The 20,280-nt window shown below is 51.5% G+C and overlaps 2 protein-coding genes across 5 annotated transcripts in view; one reads left to right on the forward strand and one right to left on the reverse strand.

Annotated features, from left to right (window-relative positions):
• The window catches only part of PLLP (plasmolipin), a 21,872-nt gene extending 11,939 nt beyond the window's left edge, over positions 1-9,933 (forward strand). The window contains exons 2-4 of the mRNA XM_038530967.1: positions 4,626-4,799; positions 7,141-7,263; positions 8,784-9,933. Coding sequence (XP_038386895.1) covers positions 4,626-4,799; positions 7,141-7,263; positions 8,784-8,900 — 414 coding nt within the window. The 3' untranslated portion in view covers positions 8,901-9,933. The remainder of the gene's footprint in view (positions 1-4,625; positions 4,800-7,140; positions 7,264-8,783) is intronic.
• Positions 9,934-11,209: 1,276 nt separating this feature from the next.
• ARL2BP (ADP ribosylation factor like GTPase 2 binding protein) lies at positions 11,210-18,638 on the reverse strand. Of its 4 annotated transcripts, none has more exons than XM_038530970.1 (6): positions 18,469-18,638; positions 17,759-17,820; positions 16,130-16,236; positions 14,219-14,304; positions 13,887-13,983; positions 11,210-13,364 (listed from the first exon to the last, which is right to left on the reverse strand). In XM_038530970.1, exons 1-6 carry the CDS (start codon positions 18,504-18,506, stop codon positions 13,263-13,265), a joined length of 492 nt encoding a protein of 163 aa, XP_038386898.1. In that variant the 5' UTR covers positions 18,507-18,638; the 3' UTR covers positions 11,210-13,262. The 4 variants fall into 4 exon arrangements, with proteins under 4 accessions (XP_038386898.1, XP_038386896.1, XP_038386897.1 ...); XM_038530968.1 differs by having other exon boundaries at positions 11,210-13,386; positions 18,469-18,622; XM_038530969.1 differs by lacking the exon at positions 18,469-18,638 and adding an exon at positions 17,899-18,094 and having other exon boundaries at positions 11,210-13,386.
• Between the last annotated feature and the right edge of the window lie 1,642 nt (positions 18,639-20,280).

Raw genomic sequence — 20,280 nt, forward strand, 5'->3', positions numbered from 1 at the left:
GGAAGGAAGGAAGAAGGAAGGGAAGGAAGGAAGGAGAGAGAGAGGAGAGGAGGAGAGGGAGTGGTTGGGGGTAGGAGACGGTCGGACGCTGCCGGACTTACAGTAGGCAGGGTAGTAGAGGGAGGCATTAGTGGGATTCGTTATTTCGTTCTTCTTTTCTGAGGCATTTCTTATTTCTTATTTTTCTTCTTTCTTTTTCGTTTCTTTCTTTCTTTCTTTCTTTCTTTCCCTCTCTCTCTCTTTCTTTCTCTCTTTCCTTGACAGAGAGAGCGTGCACACAAGCAAGGGGGAACAGAAGGCAGAAGGAGAGGGAGAAGCAGACTCCCTGCCGAGCAAGGAGCCTGATGATGTGGGGCTCCATCCCAGGACCCTGGGAACATGACCCCTAGGCAGCTGCTTAATGGACTGAGCTGCTCAGGTGTCCCTATATTACTTTCTTTAATCTCAGAACACCCCCATGAGATAGGCACATTTTGAAGACAAGGGTACTAAAGCACAGAGAAGTTCAGCAGCTTGCCTAGGTCACACAGCTAGTAAGTTGGCAGGGCCAGAGCTTGAACCCAGGGAGTTAATAAGCCAACCTTCCACCAAAACTGATGACAATATCACAGTTAAGTCAGATCACGACCTCCCATCTGTTGTCAAAGAATAGCTAAGTAAGACGTATTAGTTTCCTGGGGCAGCCATCACAAAATACCATAAACTGGGTGGCTTCAGACAATATTGTTTCACAGTTGTGGTGGCTCTGAAGGAGACTCTTTTCCATATCTCTCTCCCAGTTCTGGTCGTTGCCAGCAATCCTTGCTGTTCCTGCTGCTCATAGGTCACCTTCCCAGTGAGATCTTTCTTGGCCTCTTATCTAAAATTGCAAATGACCTCACTGCTCTGTCCCTTCTCAGCTGGATTTTTCACAATGCACTTCTCCGTGGCTCACTTGTATTCACCGATGTATTGGGCTTTTATCTGGGTCCCTTCAGTAGAGTGGGAGCTCTGGGAGAGCAGGGCTTTTTGTCGGTTTGGCTCCCACAGCAGTAGGTGCCCAGTACGTTCTTACTCAATGAATGATCCCGGAGAGGTGCATCAGAGCTGCAAGGTGACTGTTCTGGTCAGAGGGCCCTGGGTCTGACCCTGGAGACAGGTGGCCTCTGCTCCCTGCCCTCAATTACCCACGGCTGTCCCTGTCCCTCTGAAAAGTGGGGTTTACTCTTCTACAGTGGACCACACACAGGTCCTCTGGGCTCATCTTCGGGCTAGTATGGCTGCACTGCAGGAGGGAGAGGAGGCTGCCCAGCCTAAAAGAGGGGTCAGCACATGTGGGGCTGCCCTGTCCTGAACGGGGTCTCCCTGGAGCCCTGGGCTGGGATTCTGTTCAGATTCTCGGGCCTGGGGGAGAGTGAACGGGGAAAACCGGTCTATCTGGTTCAGATGGAAGAATGGACCTTTCCTGGTTTGAGGCCAGAAACCGAGGCTCCCAGGGCATGGGGCCAGGTTGACCAAGCCAGGAGGAACCCCAGAAATTCCTGCTGCTTATCCAGCGGCTTCATCTCTCAGGCTGCGCCTGCTGATCTAGAAACCAGGGCTGGGCTGGTGGGCAGGGCAGAGCCGGGACACAGCTGGCCTGTCTTCATCTTGCACACGACACTAGGCAACACTCAGTAGCCTGGGTTCCAGAGAAGGACAGATGTGGGTTCAAGTCCTGCCCTGCCCTTTACCCACAGGTGACCGTGGGCAACCACAGACACATTTCCCTCTGAGCTTCTGTTTGGAAAATGGGGAAAATAAATAGTACCAACCCATGACAGGGTCCTGGGGAAACTGTGAACCGGAAGGGGAAGTGGCTTACCTGAGGCCTGGCACAGAGCTGGAGGGCGTCCGCTGTCACTGCAGCCAAATCTGGGAGTAATCAAACCGATAATTGATGGATGTACATTAGGGTGAATCTGAAGTGGTCTTTCCTTGATTTACCAGTCAGAGCATTTTCTAACTTCCTTTCCAGTGGTTGGAACAGCATGTTGCATGGAGTCCTGTAAGGGCCCTGCTTTATTTATTTTTTAATATTTATTTATTTATTCATGAAAGACACAGAGAGAGAGGCAGAGACATAGGCAGAGGGAGAAGCAGGCTCCATGCAGGGAGCCTGACGCAGGACTCGATCCCAGGACCCTGGGACCACGACCTGAGCCAAAGGCAGATGCTAAACCCCTGAGTCACCCAGGAGTCCAAGGGCCCTGCTTTAAGTAGAAAGATGATTGTCCCTGACATGTCCAGTTCTCACCTGGGAGCATCCTGCAACATGCTGCGTTAGCAAGGTTGGTTCTCCTTCCGAGCAGTGACCTCACCTGGCTCTGGGGGCTCTTGGTCCCCCTGATAGGTCCATTTCTGGCAGGGTGTCTTGAGGATGGATGGTAAAACTTGGCACTGTGCTGAGACACCCCAGGTCTGGGTCCTCACTGGCAGTGGCTCTCCCCCCAGCTTGTGCCCCTGCAGGCAAAGCCCGGCTGCCTGTCCCACCTCCTTCACTTGTAAAATGAGCTGCACAGGCCACTGCCAGCCTGTCTCTGGTGGGTGGCATCCCTGCAGGCTCACCCTGCTGGGTGGGGAGGAGCAGGTGCAGATCTCTGGAAAGCAGGAGTGGATGCCTTTCTTATTCCCCTGCCCTCTTCCACCATGGGCTGAGACCTGGATGGAGGGGGTAAGGCCATAGCACATGGACCCATTCACACCTGTTTCCTGTGCAGGGCATGTTTCTGACCTCCACTTCAGGGATAAGGAAACTGAGGCTCGTTAGCTCTGGGCACATATGTATTGAACATATGTACTACGTGCTAGTGACCAAACCCAAACTTGGATTCCTCAGGGGACCCGTGTTCTGGTGGGGAGACTGGAGTGGCCCTAGGGGCACTGCACAGAGAGGGAGAGGTGCTGGCCCAGGGTCCCACAGCATGGGCAGGACTGAAGCCCAGCGATTAGCTCCCAGGCCTGGGGCTCCACCTCTCACTTCACGGTGGGAAGAAAGCCAACCACACCCCTCTGAGGCCTCTTGTGCAGGAGGGGGAGGAAGAGGAGAAAGAAAGCCTGTCCCTAGGGATTTCTGGACTCCCACTCAGCTAACTAAGGTCATTCCTGCCCTAAGCCTGCACATATAGGGGGATGGGTATGGAAACATCCCTTTGATCCTTGGCAGGGGTGCTTGGGTGGGAGTGCCCAGCAGGTGCCCAGTGCTGGCTTTGCTCTAGGGCGAGCACAGCCCTTCAGGGTCTGGGGCAGGAGCTTTTGGTCAGGGGACTTTCTGTCTCCAGAACCAGCCGCCAGAGGTGGATCTTGCTCCTGAGCCGTTTCTCTGTGATCTATCTGATGCCGATGCTGGCTCATTCTCTGGCCGTGGCAGGGTTACTGTGAGCCTTGCAGGCACATGCCTAGATGTCATCCACGGAAGAAGAGGCACAGTTCTTTTTGTGCATCTTTGTCAGCAAAGGAGCCTTCCTCCAAAGCCCCATGGTAGACCCTCTATGCCTCAGCAGCCAGACCTGAATCATGCCTAGCTCCAGAGACGCCCTTGTCGAGAAGGGAGGAGGCCCCAGCCTAGGGGGATCTTGGGCAGCCAGGAAGGGGTTGAACGCTGTGGTGGAGGCTAGGATGGCTCCATGGGAGGTTGCTTGCGGGTCTCTCCCGAGTTCCCTGGGCCCTGCCTCAGCCATGCATTGCTCGGTCCCACCCTGTCTGTGCCGAATTCCCCGTGGCCCAGAGGGCTGGGGCGGGCAGTGTATACAGCTGGGAGAAGTAAAGGCAAACACTTCTCTTGTACCCATTTACATAAGTGAACTCAGGGGTCCTTGATGTGGCTCTGTGAGGTAGGTACGGTCATTATATACTCTTAGAGATCGGGGCACCAAGGCACAGAGAGGTTGTGAGCTTGCCCAAGGTCACACAGCTGGGAAGGGGAGCAGGATTTGACCCTGGGTAGTTGGCTCCAGAGTCTGTGCTATTAGCTGCTTTGCACACTGCAAGGATGCCACGTGGGAACTGTGTGAGACTCAGTTTCTCTTGTAAGGTGGGGATGGGAACAGAGGGGCAATTGGAAGAGTCCGAGAAGGTTGGAAAGGGCTTGGTAGGATGGAAGTCACCCAAGGGCCCTGGGCAGGAGGAGGACACAAGCTGTTCGTTTCCCCACCTCTGGAGCTCGGACTGTGTCCATCTGTCAAGGGTGTGCTGGTGACTTTATCTTCTTTCAGCAACTTTTACTGAGCTGCTGGCAGGGCCCTGATCCTGTCCTGTCCTGGCTGCCAGGATGCAGTCATGGGTAAGATAGTCATCGTCCTGTGCTCAAGGAACTCAAAAGTCAGAGGAAGGAAACAGTCCAGGTCCTGGGTGGTGGGTGCCTGGGGGGCCATGTGGACACAAAAGAAGGTTCCAGAACTCAGACTGGAGGATGAGGAGGGGAAGGTGTCCCACAGCGTGTAATATTTCAGCTGAGCCCTAAAAGGAAGAGTTACCAGATAAGGGCTTGGTATACAGTGGTAAGCAGTAGGAGCTACATGAGAAGTGTGTCCTGCAGAGGGAGCCCCCTGGCCTCCAGCCAGTGTGCCGGGAGCTCTGGAGGACTCTGGCCCTGTCTCGTCCACCAGGTGCTGGGGCTGCTGGTGTGGGCCCTGATTGCGGACACCCCATACCACCTGTATCCGGCCTACGGCTGGGTCATGTTCGTTGCTGTCTTCCTCTGGCTGGTGACAATCGTCTTTTTCATCCTCTACCTGTTTCAGCTGCACATGAAATTGTACATGGTGCCCTGGCCGCTGGTGGTGAGTCTGGGCGGGGTGCGGGGCGGGTGTGTCCAGGCTGATTCCTCTGCCTCTGGGAGCAGCTGTCACAGTGTGACCTTCCAGACACGAGAAGTGGCGGGTGGGTTTGGCCCTCAGCCAGCCTGCAGAGCCACGTGGGGGAGGGAAGACACGGACATGGGCTTGGCTTTCTCCAGGGAAGAATGTAGAAGTGAGGGGCTCTTGGAGAGCCCACTGCATTTGGAGTCTTGAAAGTGTTTTTCTTTTGGGGGTCGGGGAGGCGGTTGGGATTTGAACCTGTGTCGCAGGGGGGTCTGGTGGACTCTGGCCGCTCTGGGCCTGGAGGCTGGGCCGAGCTATCAGGAGTTCCCAGGACGAGGCCGCTACAGCCCGGGAGAGGGCCACCTCCCTGGGACACAGGGCTGAGCGCGTCCATAGGAAGTAGGCCGGCCAGACGCAGAAAGCCGCTGCGCTTTTTCCCTGACCCGGAAAACCCCTGCAGCTGGGGTCTGAGGCTTTCAGTGAGCAGCCAGGCCAGAGAGAAGCACATGATTGTGAAGACGAGAGAGGCTGGGACTAGGAGGCATTGTTTGGAATTCAATGACTGTTTAAACTGAGGAAACGTGAGTCATCCTTAAGACAGAACGGGTTTGTTAGGTCTTGACATCACTGGCAGGAGCCAGGCAGTGTTTGTGGTGGGCGCTGGGCTTGGAGGGAAGACTGGGATGAGGAGGGGGTGGCTGGACTCCCTGGCTGGGGTCCAGCCCCTGCCCCGTGTCCTGGGAGCCTCGAAGGAAGAAATCGCCCGAGATGGTGAGGCCTCGGTGTCTCCTGAACACAGATTTGGGGCTCTGGCCGCAGTGTTGTTGGAAGGAGACGCCTCTCCTGGGCCAGGATAGCAGGGCAATGTCTCTTACACTCCTGGGCCTGTTAGCAGGGGCAGGGGAGGCTTGCCTGCATCTAGAGACGACTGGGTTGGGATGGCCAGATTGGCACTTTCTGGAATGGGAGCTACCAGCCCCCTGCAGTAGGACCTGAACAAGGTTGAGTGAGTGAAGTAGGCCAAGGAGGGGTTCTGGAGAACCTGTACCCATCTGTCCATAGGGAACCACCTCTAGCCAGCTCCTACTGTTGTTTGTGGGAGTACAGGCCCCTTGGTGCCAAATCTTGATATATTAAGATCGAAAGTTTTATATGAAATCTTCAGGTTTTCATAGGAAATCTCATTTTGGAATGTTGGTAATTCTTTTTTTTTTTTTTTTTTTTTTTTTAAGATTTTATTTATTTGTTTGAGAGAGATAGGGCATGAGTGGTAGGGGTGGGGGAGAAAGCAGGCTCTCTGCTGAGCAAGGAGCCTGACAAAGGGGCTCGATCCCTGGACCCCAGGATCATGACTTAAGCTGAAGGCAGACACCAACCGACTGAGGCACCCAGGCGCCCCTAGAGTGTTGGTAATTAAAAAAAAAAAAATCAACTCTGTAGGTTAAATCAAACATGCTTGAGGACCACCAGTTTGTAGTTTCTCTGTTAAGACTGTTTACTGGCAGGACGCCTGGGTCCTGGGTCCAGCAGTTGGGCGACTGCTTTTGCCTTAGGTAGTGATCCTGGAACCCCGGGATCAAGTCCCACATTGGGCTCCCTGCATGGAACCTGCTTCTCCCTCTGCCTGTGTCTCTGCCTCTCTCTCTGTGTTTCTCATGAATAAATAAATAAAATCTTTAAAAAAAAAAAAAAAAAAAGACTGTGTACTGGCTCCAGGGGCCAAGCTTTGGGGAAATGGGACTCGGGCCTGAGTGTCAGCCGACGGTCCTTTCTGCCAGTGTGGCCTAGAATCCCGCTGGGTCCTGACCCTGGCATTTGACTAGTGGCCTTTATCCTTGGATGTGGCCAAAAGGCAGACACAGATTTCTCCCCCTGAGGGCAGAGGGGGATGAGAAGCCTTCCCAGGGCGAGGCTCAGGACTAAGGCCTGCAGTGCCAAGAGGGAGGGCCAAGTTTGCCCTGAGCCAGCCCTGGAGCTCTTTAGCTGGTGCTCTCAGAGATGGCCTTGGTTTGGTCTCCTGCCATTGAGAATGGGGTTTTGCCTCTTGGGATGGTTGCAGCCCCTGACCAGATCCTTCAGGCCTTCCCATCATTTCCCCTCCACTCTCAGCCTTAGGTGTGTTTACACTCCCTGCTCAGATGGCCTCTGGGTTGGCCCCAAGTAGTGTAGTGGGTAAGACCCATGTACCCGTCCCCATCCTGGAACCTCAGCCCGTTCTGGATACTAAGGGGGTGTGCTGGAGGGGGGAACCAAGAGGTTCCACACTTACTGGAAGAGTCTGCTGTCTTGAGCCTGTTCTCCCCTTCCCCCTGCCCCCCAGTTAATGATATTTAACGTGGGCGCCACTGTTCTCTACATCACGGCCTTCATCACCTGCTCTGCCGCCGTTGAGCTGACATCCCTGAAGGGCACCCGGCCGTATAACCAGCGTGCGGCTGCCTCTGTGAGTATGGTTCCCCGGGGTGCCCCTGGCAGTTATGGCGGGGGACGGGTCAAACCAGGTCTGTGCCCCTGGACTTCCACCGCTCCCTGGTCTGAGGCCATCACCTGCCACCTCTGAGTCATCTCCTCAGGGGAGCTCAGGGACGCTTTGTCTTCCATGAGTAACAGTGAACCTGGAGGAACCAGAACACTTGGGAAATACTTGTGATGGGAAATGGAAGTTTGGGGTTCACTGTTGCACTTTGCTGGCAGCCAGGTGCTTCATTATGGATTTACAGCCCTCGCCCCGTTGGAGAATCTGTTAACAACTGCCTACCCTTTTTGAAAAGGACACATGCAAAACCTTTTGGTTTAAACCATTTGGGGCATTAAAAATAAATAAGTAAATAAATAAATAAACCATTTGGGGGATTTACAGGTTCTCTCAGGAAGCCCAAACATGAACTCCACAGCTAGTAGCCAGCAACATGCCAGTGACCCCATCCACACCCGTCACGCCTCAGTCCTCGGGGCCCTGCACAGCCATTTCCTCCTGGACCCCTTGACTCCTGTGAGGAGGACAGGGTCTGCCGGTCCCTCTGGACAGACAAGGAAACTGAGGCTCAGAGAAGTGACCACTCCAAGGCGCAGTCCCCAGGGTAGGGCAGGAGTGAGACCATGACTTGGGTTTGTTTTCTTAGCTTCGGAATGGGACTGCAGGGGCTAGTGTAGGGCACCTATGAATGAATTCCAGAAAATTCCTTGGGTACCTTTTGAACATTGCCTTTTTAAGATTTTATTATTTGAGACAGAGCATGAGCGGGGGGGGGGGGGGAAGAGGGTGGGGCAGAGGAAGAAGCAGACTCCCCGATGAGCCGGGAGCCTGATGTGAAGCTCGATCCCAGGACCCCAGGATCATGACCTGAGCTGAAAGCAGATGCTCAACCACTCAGCCACCCAGGCATCCCAGGGATTTAGCTTCAAAAAGACAACATTCAAAAAAAATAAAAATAAAAACAAAACAAAACAAGACAACATTCAGGGCTCAGTGGTTGAGCGTCTGCCTTTGGCCCAGGGCATGACCCCGGGGTCCTGGGATCGAGTCCCATGTCGGTCTCCCTTCAGGGATCCTGCTTCTCCCTCTGCCTGTGTCTCTGCCTCTCTCTCTCTCTCACGGTGTCTCTCATGAATAAATACAGAAAATATTTAGAAAAAAACGAAATTCCTGACATGTGTACCCCTCGGCCACTCTTAGCACATCGTCCAGTTGCCCATATGCAGTCTGGCGTACCTTGCCTGCGTGGTTAGTAATGGTTTCCCCCGGGACCCCAGCAGCACCCCCAAACACTTGCCGAATGAGTGTGTGGCTCAGTTGGAGCTGGTTGGCTGCCAGAGCACCTTGTTCTGGTTAGCTGAGGGGTGCTATGCCACGTTTTACCGCCTGTGCCAGACTGAGGCTGCCATGCTCCTTATCACGGTCTCCCCCTGCCCCCCAGCACCACGCTGCTCACCGACTCAGCTTTGGTGTCTTCTTCCTTTCAGTTCTTTTCGTGTTTAGTGATGATTGCCTACGGAGTGAGCGCTTTCTTCAGCTTCCAGGCCTGGCGGGGAGTGGGCAGCAACGCGGCCACCAGTCAGATGGCCGGTGGCTACGCCTAGAACACTGTGCCATGGCCCACCGTGGGGCCGAAGGCTGCAGCCGGGTCATGGTGTGGGGCGACCTGCAAGTCTGAGGCCTGAGCCCTCTGTGGAGACAGCATGGAAGGGACTGCCCTGGCTCCATCCGCTCTGCTCGTCAGACTCGGGCTCACCTGGCACTCCTAAGGAATCGGGATCCTTCCTCTGGTTTGCCCCAAGTCAGATGGCACAGGGGCTGGAAAGAGGCCGGTGGCTGAGACTGCCTGCCCACCCCCTGTATTTAGTGGAAGGCGACCGGGGATACGGGGCTCTCTGTGTCTCTGCTTTGTCCGTAAAAGACTTCAGTGTCCAAGGCTGGGGCCCAGACTTCTCACCAACACTAAATACACTAACAAGGACTCCAGGCCTGCAGCCCCTGACCCTCTGTAGAGTAAGCCTAACAAGCCACATGTATTTATCTTAGTCTTTGTTCCAGGACTGCAGAGCAAGTTTTTGAAACCGGTCTGATAACTTAAAACACTATTTTTTTCTTAAGTAGGCTCCCTGCCCAGTATGGAGCCCACTGTGGGGCTTGAGCTCACAACCCTGAAATTGAGACCTGAGCTGAGATCGAGTTGGCCACCAACCACCTGAGCCACCCAGGCACCACCCCCCTTACAACACAGTTGACCCTCATCCAGGCCAGTGGGCTGTTTCAAGGGAGACATTTATGGAAAGAGGGTCATGATTTCTGACAACATGGTCTTCCTTTCCTGCATTTCAAATGTACTCATTATTTAAAGCAATTGGTTCCAAGCAACTTCTGTGAAAAACCCGACCAGGCTTCCCTCCCTCACCCAAGCACTTGTTTATAATATTCCCTTTGGGGAAAGCTAATAATGCCGATGGCTTCCCTGACACTGTTGATGAGGCTCCGGGGACATGAAGGAGGGAGGGAATCAAGCAAGGCCTTGCCTGGTAAGTTGTCCTGTGCTTAGTGGTGACTTTGTTCTTTGGGGCTTTTTGTTTGTTTGTTTTTTTACAAAAATAAAGACAGAAGAACTCATTTGGAAAAGGTGTTGGGTAATCCTGGTTGTTGCTTATAAATTCTGGGAAGTGTCAGGTGTCGTGGTACCAGCAGTTCCAGATGCCTGGAGGGGGCCAGTCTGGTTCTGGGGTCTCTGAGCTGAGGCGGCCCAACCCACTTCCTGCCGGGTGTCCTGACAGATTTAGCAGCACCTTTTACTCTCACCAGGGTCTCAGTTGAACACTAAGCCACTAGTCACTCTAGCTTTAGGCTTGTTAAGTCCTCTTACTGGACTCAAGATTGTCCTCCCATCAGCTCCCTTGAAGGTCTTGGTTAGTTCAGAGAACATATGTAATTAAAGCGCGTGGCCATACTTGATTCGGAGAGCCAGCACAGTCAGCAGAGAGGGGAAATCTCCTGACTGAGCCCATGCTTTTGCTGCCACAGAGTAACACGCTTTGAATAACCAGCTGGAGGCATCACTGAGCACCCCTTGGTCCTTTTTTGACAACCTGGGACATATAAATAAGGTGGTCTCCCCTTAGCCACGTACTTGCTTTCTGCGGTTTCAGTTACTCGCCGCCAGCAGTAGTCTGGAAGCAGATGATCCTCCTGAGAAGGCAAATAGCAATGTCCTGCTGTGCCCCAGTGCCTGCGCCCTTCACCTTCCTGCACCTTCCCTCCCCTGGGCACTGTCAGCTCACGTCATCAGAAGAGTACAGGGCAGTAAGAGACCTTGAGACCGTATTCTCATAACTTTCATTACAGTCTGTTGTCCTAATTGTTGTTCTATTGTTAATCTCTTATATGCCTTTTTTTTTTTAAGATTTTATTTATTCATGAGAGACAGAAAGAGAGAGGCAGAGACACAGGCAGAGGGAGAAGCAGGCTCCCTGCAGGGAGCCCGATGTGGGACATGATCCCGGGACTCCAGGATCAGGCCCTGGGCCAAAGGCAGGCACTAAATTGCTGAGCCACCCAGGCATCCCTCTTACCATGCCTTTAGAAATTAAACTTTTTCATAGGTGGGGATGTATCAGGGAAAGTAGTATAAGGCAGGTTTGGTGTTATCTGTGATCTCAGGCATCCACGGGGGGGGGGGGGGGGGTCGGGGTCTTGGGACAGAGCTCCTGCTGGTGGCGGCTACTGTTGGAGCACTGTGGTGGAGGAACCACTCCAGCCCAGAGGGATGGGGATTAACCCAGACACCTGTGTCCCAGTTAGCTTGTTGAAACGTGGGCAGGATCCCTTTTTACTCTCAAGTGTCCCAGAATTTGATAAACTCTAGTTGTTCCAGGACTAAACCAGAGAGGAGAGTTCAGTCTTAAGGGTCAACCCATTTTATTTATTTATTTTTTTGGAGGCTTAAGAGGAAACAAAATCCTAAGGTTTCTGACCTGCCACAACAGCCAATTGCATTGCAGGTGTCCGTCCATGTGCTCACTCTGACTACTGTTTTGTTTAGGCCAGCGCCCCCTGCAGTTTAGGGGAATATTGCTTCCAGCCAGTGAGGAGTCCACAGCAGTAAGACAGTGCAGCTGTCTGAACCTGGGCAGGTTTCACACTCCAAACCAGCCCTCAGCTCCAACAAAAGTGACACAAGGACAGAAGTTGCTGTGTGGACAGAGACAGGTTTCTAAAATTAGAAACCTTATGAGAAATCAGAAAGCATATCTGCTAATATTTAGCTACGACAGGCTTGCTTGCTTTTTTTTCCGAGTGGAAAAGAATCATCTGCCTCTGTTCTCATTTATTTTCTTGTAACTGATTCTTTGCACTTGTACACATTTGTGGCCTGTGTCAACTAGGCAGACAGACCAACAGGTCTTCGTCAAGTACTTCAAACATTAGAGGACTACAGCATAGTTCTCTATAGTGGCGTAATCCTCTATAAAAAGGGCAAGAAGCAAAAGGCTAGGAGTGGCAGCATTTGCAAAAGCTGGCTGAGAGTGCCTTTGGCTTGGAAGACCAAAGTAGCAGTGACCCAACGGTGACAGTGAAGAAAGGGGAGGACTCTGAAGAATCATGGTTCTTGCAATGTACTTCCAAGTTTACTTATGGTACAAAAGTATTTAATAAGCGCCACACATTAGTACAGAAAAACACAGTCTATAGCTCATACTTTAAAACCACAACAGCCAACTGAAATCAGTAGAGTCTTGTTTTTACTTAGGGAAAAAATATAGAAGGTACACATTGGGAATTGAAATACACTATGCTTTTTCTTTCTAGAGGTATGATATGTCTTTTCTGGTCAGTAATTTCTCTGAAACATTGTGCTACGTCAAAGCCTACAGATGACCAGTGAAGCTGTCTGCTCTCCTACTTCTGCTGAGCTAGCTCAGTGGAACACCATCTTGGCAGGCAGATTCTGACAGGAGGAGGCAACTACAGAGACCCTACCCCCAACAGAATACCTAACAAAATGATTTATATGGAAAGGGATTTCAGAAACCTGTACAAACACTTAACATGCTGTAAGAAAGGGAGACCTTTTAGCCTACTTCCAGCATAAGCACACACTCGTTGGCGCCCAGTAAACCAGGCACGCCAACAAAGAAAGCCTTTTTGCTTTCATAGCACTAACAGCTAAAAAGCACACAGCATATAATACTTTGATCTTTAAGTGGGTAATCATGGAGGCTCCAAGATTATATCCACTAGGTTAGCCTGAGTATTTACCTATAAAAATATTTTTCTAAAAAATGCTTAAGAGGATTCTAGAAACAGACTACATCAAGGACTAGCAGAAGACAGTGATGCAAGGACTGCGAAGTGAAAGACAAGAAACTGATTTTCACATGGAGCTTCAGGTACAGGACTGAATCCTCAGCTGATTCCTAGAGCCGAGGCTAGCTGGGATGTGGCAGGGAGCTCAGCCAGGCGGCTGGCTTGATTAACAGCCTAGGGAAATGTTCCCCAACAGGAAGAACCCCCTTTTGAGGCTGCAGGTCTGATGAAACGATGCATACAGAAGGCTGTGAGCACACAAGAGCCTGATGGACATGCAGAGCCTGCTGAGCCAAAGTGGGCCGGAGAGGATGGGTTCTTCCAAATGCTTCTGACCTACCAGCATGTATATCAGGGAAAGAGGCCCCGGTGTGATGCCCGCCTTGGGCTTGCTCCAGAAGGGCCTGACGCAGAGGCCTGAGGCAGGGGGTCTGCTCGGGGAGGAGTGGTAGGATTACCGAACACGAGAAGGTGCTTCAGGGTCTCTGTAGGGTCAGTGGATTGTCTTCTGACCCATCAATACTTAACATTAATGAGTTGTAAAACAGAGTCAGTCTTTCCAATGGGTATTGTCACATTAGCCAGAGCCTCTTCCAGTCTATTGGGCTGGCAACGTCCAGAAAGATCCCATTGCCTGGTGGTGGGACCTAGGGCCGCAGGTCATTCTGGGAAGCTGGCACAGAAGATGATTTGCACAATGAAGTCACCACTAAACCACTGCTTAAGTCCAGTCCCCGACCTTCTTTTTCCTGGGTTAGAAAAGAAATAATCCTAAGAGGCAAGGAATAGGGGAAAAATAAAAGTCCTTTTCTAGGTCAGAATTCTGCCTCTGGCATGGGGGAGGAGGTGCTCAGGCTGAGAGGGTGGCCACAGAGGAGCACACAGGAGGGGGAAGGAGGTTATTTTGCATTCTGGTTCAGCGCTGCCCCAGTCATTCTTTAAAAAGTGTCACCTCTTTTCACAGAAATAGATTTTTTCCTATGAAGAGCCTGCATTAGAAGAGAGGCAAGGTAATTAGACCTGCTTTTCAGTTTTGTCCTTTTGATTATTTATGGTCTGTAAGAGGTACCTGGGACTTGTTACAACAAAACACGACAATATAGTCCCTCAGTAAGGGTGCTGGGTCCTGCTTGGAGGACAGTAGCTTGCTCTTCTGACACCTGGTTAGCTGCCAGACTGATAGCCAGCCAGTGGTGGGGAGAAACCAAGTTTCTACTTGACATTTCCTTAGTGCTTTGATGTGGCTAACAAAGTGAGCAAGAGTGACTTACTGCTCTGTAGTCCAGAAACATTTCTTTAAAAGCCAGGAAATCTGTAAACGTGAGCAGCATGTCAAATATGTCGCCTGCCACTTCATCTTTATGGTGCCTGTGGAGGAAAAGGATGGCCTTTTCACAACAGGCTAAAACAGACTCTGTCTCTTCAAGATCCCACTAGAGGGTTGTGAGGGCCTCCCACCCAGGACCCAACCACTGAGTGCTGCCACCGTTCATGTTCATGCACTGGAGCAAAAATAAAAAAAATTAAAAAGAGGGCCTTTTTTTCAGAGTGAAGGAGGAGGAAGGTGAAAAAAGATACAAGTGCAGAGTTAAGCGCAACTCACTGTAAAGTTGTTGTGAAAGCCGCCATGTTAAACCCAGGAATCCGCTCCAGCAGCTGTTCTTCAATATACTTTTCTACCAAAGAAATCTGCAACAGTGGAAGGGATCGTGGTTTTAGGAAAACAAGGCTGCTTTTCAGAGAAGTCTGGGCTCTAGGCCTTTGCAAACACTTCCTAAGAGCCTATTCTATGTGCCAGGCTCCATGGTGAGCGCTGGGGAAACTAAAGAACCCAAATAGGGCGCTTGTCCTCACTGAGCACGTGCCCTGGCTCACATGGGGAAGGGGAAGGTGCTGAGATAGGTGGAGGCAGCGGACACCAGGGCTCCCAACTCCCCGTGGTAGGAAGTGAGTAATGAAGTAAATGGAGCCTTTTTCCTTGGGCAGATGGAATCTATTAAAAAAGAACGGACAGGGGTGCCTGAGTGGCTCAGTGGCTGAGCGTCTGCCTTTGGCTCAGGTCGTGATCCTCGGTTTTTGGGTTCCTGGGATGGAGTTCCGCATCAGGCTCCCTGTGGGGAGCCTGCTTCTCCCTCTGCCTGTGTCTCTGCCTCTCTCATGAATAAATAAAAAGGGATCCCTGGGTGGCGCAGCGGTTTGGCGCCTGCCTTTGGCCCAGGGCGCGATCCTGGAGGCCCGGGATCGAATCCCACGTCGGGCTCCCGGTGCATGGAGCCTGCTTCTCCCTCTGCCTGTGTCTCTGCCTCTCTCTCTCTCTCTCTGTGACTATCATGAATAAATAAATAAAATCTTTAAAAAAAAAAAAAAAAGATCTTTAAAAAAAAAGGGGGGGGGGGGGCAAAGAGGCATACTGCTGGAGGTAATCACAGGTTCTATATATGTTGAGGCTTGGCTGGAGGAAACCATCCAGGATGTCATGCTTCTAAGGCTAAGAAAATCCCGGAGACTCAACCTTTGCTCAGACAGAGGATATCGTACCAAGAGGGTAACTCCAGGCCTCAGCAAGGGTCCAGAGTTGAGACTCCTGGGTTCTGGTCGTGGTCTCCCCACCAACTGATTAATGATCTTGGTCTTGGTTTTCACTTCCACCTAACAGTCATGCCATGTCTGACTGGATGTGTTGTAGCAAAAAACACAGTTGATGCTTAATAGAGAGGGTCTGAACTGTGTGTCTCCACACAGACATGGGTTTTTTGTCTTTGTTTTATAAATATAATACAGTACTTTAACTGTAATTTCTCTTTATGATTTTAGTAACATTTTCTTTTCTCCAGTTTCCTTTAATACAGTATAGAATACCTATACAAAATACGTGTTTATCAACAATTTGTTATTGGTAAGGCTTCCAGTCAACAGGCTACAAGTAGTTATGTTTTTGAGAAGTCAGAAAGTTATATGGGGATTTTTGACCACAGGGGCATCGGCACCCCAAGTCCCCATAGTGTTTAAGGGTCAGCTGTAGTGTGTGTCCCAAGTCCAAAGGTCAAAAGCATATCAATGCAAGGTACAGTGAACCCATATGTTCTAACTGAAGACAGGAGTATGATCAAGCCAAACTTCTTTTTTAAAGTAAGTTGGATGGGGCAGCCCTGGTGGCGCAGCGGTTTAGCGCCACCTGCAGCCCAGGGCGTGATCCTGGAGACCCGGAGTCCTGTGTCGGGCTCCCTGCATGGAGCCTGCTTCTCCCTGTGCCTGTGTCTCTGCCTCTCTCCCCGTGTCTCTCATAAGTAAATAAATAAAATCTAAAAAAACAAAAAAAACAAAAAACAAGTTGGATGAAAGCCACCAAATGCTGCGGAGGAAAAGCAACAGATGAGAACTAAACCGGATTCTAAACAATTCCTGACAGGTGGCAGCTTCTCAAAGTCCAGCATATGTCAACATCTTTTGGTTTTCAACTCACATTTTAAAGAACTCCTACTAATCTCAGGGGGAGGGAAACAAAACCACTTACATATTCATTAAAAATAGGCGTGTAGGTGAGTTTATTCTCTTCTGTGTCTTCAAACTCCTGATAGTACTTGTCCATGAAATTCCTCTGTAGTAACTGGAACTCGTCATCTGAACCACAGTAAGAAAATGTTACGCTTTTTATTGGAAACTAAAAACCATTCTGATTTATAAACAGGCAGGAATTCTCTGCCAGCACAAGTGCTTTCTCAATGGCCAGGATCTAGGAGAGGGAAAGCTAAAGATGCTTTAAGGAAGTGTTCAATAGGATACCAGTGTTCAAAAAGCCCGATCCAGTCTTTTTATTAATAATAAGTATTAGTATTTTTAAAAATGTGGTAACATATACCTCACAAAAAATTCACCATTTTAACTATTTTTGAGTGTGGTTTGGTGGCATTAAGTACATCCCCATTGTTATGCAACCATGACCACCATTCTTTGGTCCATTTTAAAGACACCCAATTCAGGGTGGCTTGGGAGCTCCTTCACATGCCTTTTCCACAAAGGAATGGGTTCTCTTATAATATGATTTCAGCAGCTGTAACAGTGCAGTGATTAAGCACATGGGCTCTGATCCTAGCTCAGCCACTTGAATTGTGTGACCTTGGCACACTTCCTAGTATCTCTAAGCCCCAGTTTTGTCGACTAGAAAATGAGGATGATCAAAGTACCTATCATAAAGGATTGCCAAGTGGAATTCAGATAAGGACTAGCATAGAGATTAGTTTATAGCAAACACTTGAATGTGAGAGAACAGGGAACGTTAGCAAGTGAAGAGAATATTACTTCTGAAAGTAAAAGGAAAGCTTCACAAATGACCCAGACTTTAGGATAAATACCCTGAGCTTAAAAAAGGGTCCTTTTCCCATGGCACAGGGTGCCCAAAAGGGCAAAAGAACTCAGAAGTATTCCTTGGGATTCTCCCAGAAACCGTCAGAGTCACAGAGGACAAGGGCTTACTGGTGAAATATTTAAAGTGTGAACCTTTTTGGGACCTGAAAATATAAAAGCTTGGGTCAGTCATTTTCAGACTAAACTAGACTGAGAAACACTGCTAGGACCACTAAACTAACGCAGTCCTTTTTTGCCTAATTTGAAGAAAACTCTGAATTTTCTCAAAGTTTTTCTCCCCCACGTATTTGTCTTAAACCTTGGGTGCCTGTCACTGCTTATTAGCAGGCCTGTGTGCACCCAAGTTAATGCACAAAGCAAGCCTCAGAACCCAGGAAAATACAGAACCAGAACCAGCTGAACTATGGCGCTTTATTTTCTTCATGGACATGTGTGCTATGACTATGGTATTGGGCTGTGGTTTATGTGATGAAAACGTTAAAGCTCAAAACTGAAAAATGGAATTCCTCTTACTCTGAAATAAGGTAGGCTGTGCCAAGAGCTTCCTAACGTCTAGGGCCCCATCCCCTCCGTAAATCCCTTCTAGGACCTAAATCCATGGTTACTGTTGAAGCAGTGGGGGATGTTTGCCTCAAAAATCACAGCAAGGCTCCATATTACTCTGTGCTACGTTGAAACTGATTCGCAGCTTGCTGTTTTCTCTCAAAATGAACTCCAAACTGCAAGGGGGTAAGAACTACAGAGGGCACAGGTTAGACCGCGGCTCAAGGAAGCTTACCCATGATGATGTCCTCTAAATATCCAACCACAGCGTCGAATTCTGCATCAGAGGCAGAAGAGCTGAAAAATATATACCGCCATTAGGTGCTGTTTCAAAGAATCCGCTTAAAAAATATATCAAGGACATTTTAAACATGCCTAAAAAAGAAACCGCAAAACGAACTTCCCATCACCCAGCTTCAACCACTAAGAATGATGATCGTCTAAGGGAGCGATTCCAAACAGGGCGATACGTTTGACACGTTGGTGACATCGAAGCTCAATGAATGTCTCCACTTTCGGAAAACCTGTCCTGACACGAGGAACTACGACAGGGGCAGGTAAAGGGAGCGACGGCCCGCCCGCCCCCCGGGTGTCGCCATCAGCGCACACCGAGCGGCCTGCGAGCGCGGGCCCGGCGCCAGCGACACACTGGCGGAGGGCGACAGGCCCGGGAGTCCCCGAGGTGGTGGCGGGTCCTCCGCCCCGTGCTCGGCCTCGGCAGCTCAAGGCCGCCGGGCTCTGCTGACGACGGAGGGTCGGAGCTTCACCACCGTCGCTCTCTCCCCTCCCCCCCCCCCCCCGCGGCCTCCAGGCCTCAGCAGGGAGGCCGCTGCAGCCGCGCGGTCGGCGGCGGCCCCTCACCCCGCTCCCGGCCCTCCCGGACACCCCCACTGCACGGGGCGGAGGCCCGGGCGAGCGCCGGCAGCGCCGGGCGGCGTCACTCACAACGACAGCGCGAAGCTCTCTTCCTCTAGGGCGTCCATCGCCGCCGCCGCCGCCGCCGCATCCACCCGCGGGGCGAGCGCGCCCGTCGGCCTTACCCCGCCCGCGGCCCGGGCCCAGCCTCCGCTCTGCTCCGTAGAGCCCCAGCCCGCATCCGGGAGGCCTCGCCGCCGACGCCGCGGCCGCTCACGGCCCGGGCCTCAGGCCTCAGGCTCCCCGGCGGCGGCCACGAGCCGCCCGGGCCCCCGCGCCCGGCCAGGCCTCTCGGCGCCCGCCGCACTCGCCGCGGGGTCCGGGCGTCAGTTACCCACAGCCCGGCGCCGCGCCCCGCCTCCCGTCACCATGGCCACCACAACCGCTTCCGCCGCCTCGCGCTTCCCGAGAGCCAATCACAGGCGCGCGCTGCCCGACGCCGGGGGCGGGGCAAAGTGGGGAGCGGAAGTGAGGAAACGGAGAGAGGCGCGGGGGGCAGGCCTTGAGCCTCAGCGGCCGCCTGTTCCCGGAGCGTCCTCTGGGTTGGTGGCGGTTAACTCTCGCGTCGTCCCCTCTTAACGAGGAAGGAATGGAAGCTGAGGACCGCAGTTTCGCTTGCAACTTGGGGATAAATTACAGGATTTAAGAAGATTAAATAGGGGGCGCCTGGGAGGCTCAGTGGCCTAGGGTGGGACTCTGGATTTCCGCCCAGGCCGTGTTCCCGGGATGGAGACCCAGGCCTGCGTGCGCTCCGCGCTCAGCGTGGCGTCCGCCGGAGATTCTCTCTCCATCTCCCGCCGCCCTAACGCCGGCCCCCCGTGCTTGCTCGCTCTCTAAATCTTTTAAAAAGATTAAAGTGGGTTGTAAGAGCACTGTAAACTGCAGATTTCTTGAGTGCCAATCCCTTAGCTTTTGAATCTAATAATGCAGACCTCTTACAAGACAGTTGCAACCTTTTGTGGAATTTACATCATAAAGATAATATTCATATCATAAACATTATTCGGCAAGCAGTTATTAGTTTCTTGGCTAATTAGGCGCAATAAAAGTTGACAATCACTGAACCAATGTAATCAGAAATGGGATAATTGTGTTCCAGGAAAACTCCCCTCCCAAACTCAAATTTTGCAAAAGGATTCCCGAGAGCTGATTTCTCTTTGTTTATTAAAGATTTTATTCACGAGAGACGCAGAAGCATAGACAGGTAGAGGGAGAAGCAGGCTCTCTGAGGGGAGCCTGAGGCAGGACTCGACCCCGGACCCCAGGATCACGACCTGAGCCAAAGGCAAACCCTCGGCCCCTGAGCCACCCAGGTGCCTGGAGCTGATTTCTCAGGATTGGACCATGAGGCCTTATGTGTCTTTGGTTGTGTTATACCCTTGGGCCAAATGTGTGGTACGTGTCTGCAGTGAAGGTTTGATCTGAGGGTCAAGATGGCCAGCCTGAGTGAATTGACATTTTGAATGGACATGAAATAGATCTCAGTGAGGGGTACCTGGGTGGCTCAATGGGTTTGGTATCCCACTGTGGTTTTGGCTCAGATGGTGATCTCCAGGCCATGGGATTGAGCCCTCCCCCACCAAACAAGAGTCTACTTGTCCCTCTCTCTCCCCTTCTGCCCCTCCCTCGCTCACTCATGCTTGCTGTCTCACTCTCTCAAATAACATTTATTTTTTAAAGATTTAATTTATTCATTCATGAGAGACACATAGAGAGAGGCAGAGACACAGGCAGAGGGAGGAGCAGGCTCCATGCAGGGAGCCCGACGTGGGACTTGATCCCGGGTCTCCAGGATCACGCCCGCTGAGCCACCAGGACTGCCCTCTCAAATAACATTTTAAA

This window comes from Canis lupus, chromosome 2 (genome assembly GCF_011100685.1).
Source record: "Canis lupus familiaris isolate Mischka breed German Shepherd chromosome 2, alternate assembly UU_Cfam_GSD_1.0, whole genome shotgun sequence".
Taxonomy (NCBI): Eukaryota; Metazoa; Chordata; class Mammalia; order Carnivora; family Canidae; genus Canis; species Canis lupus.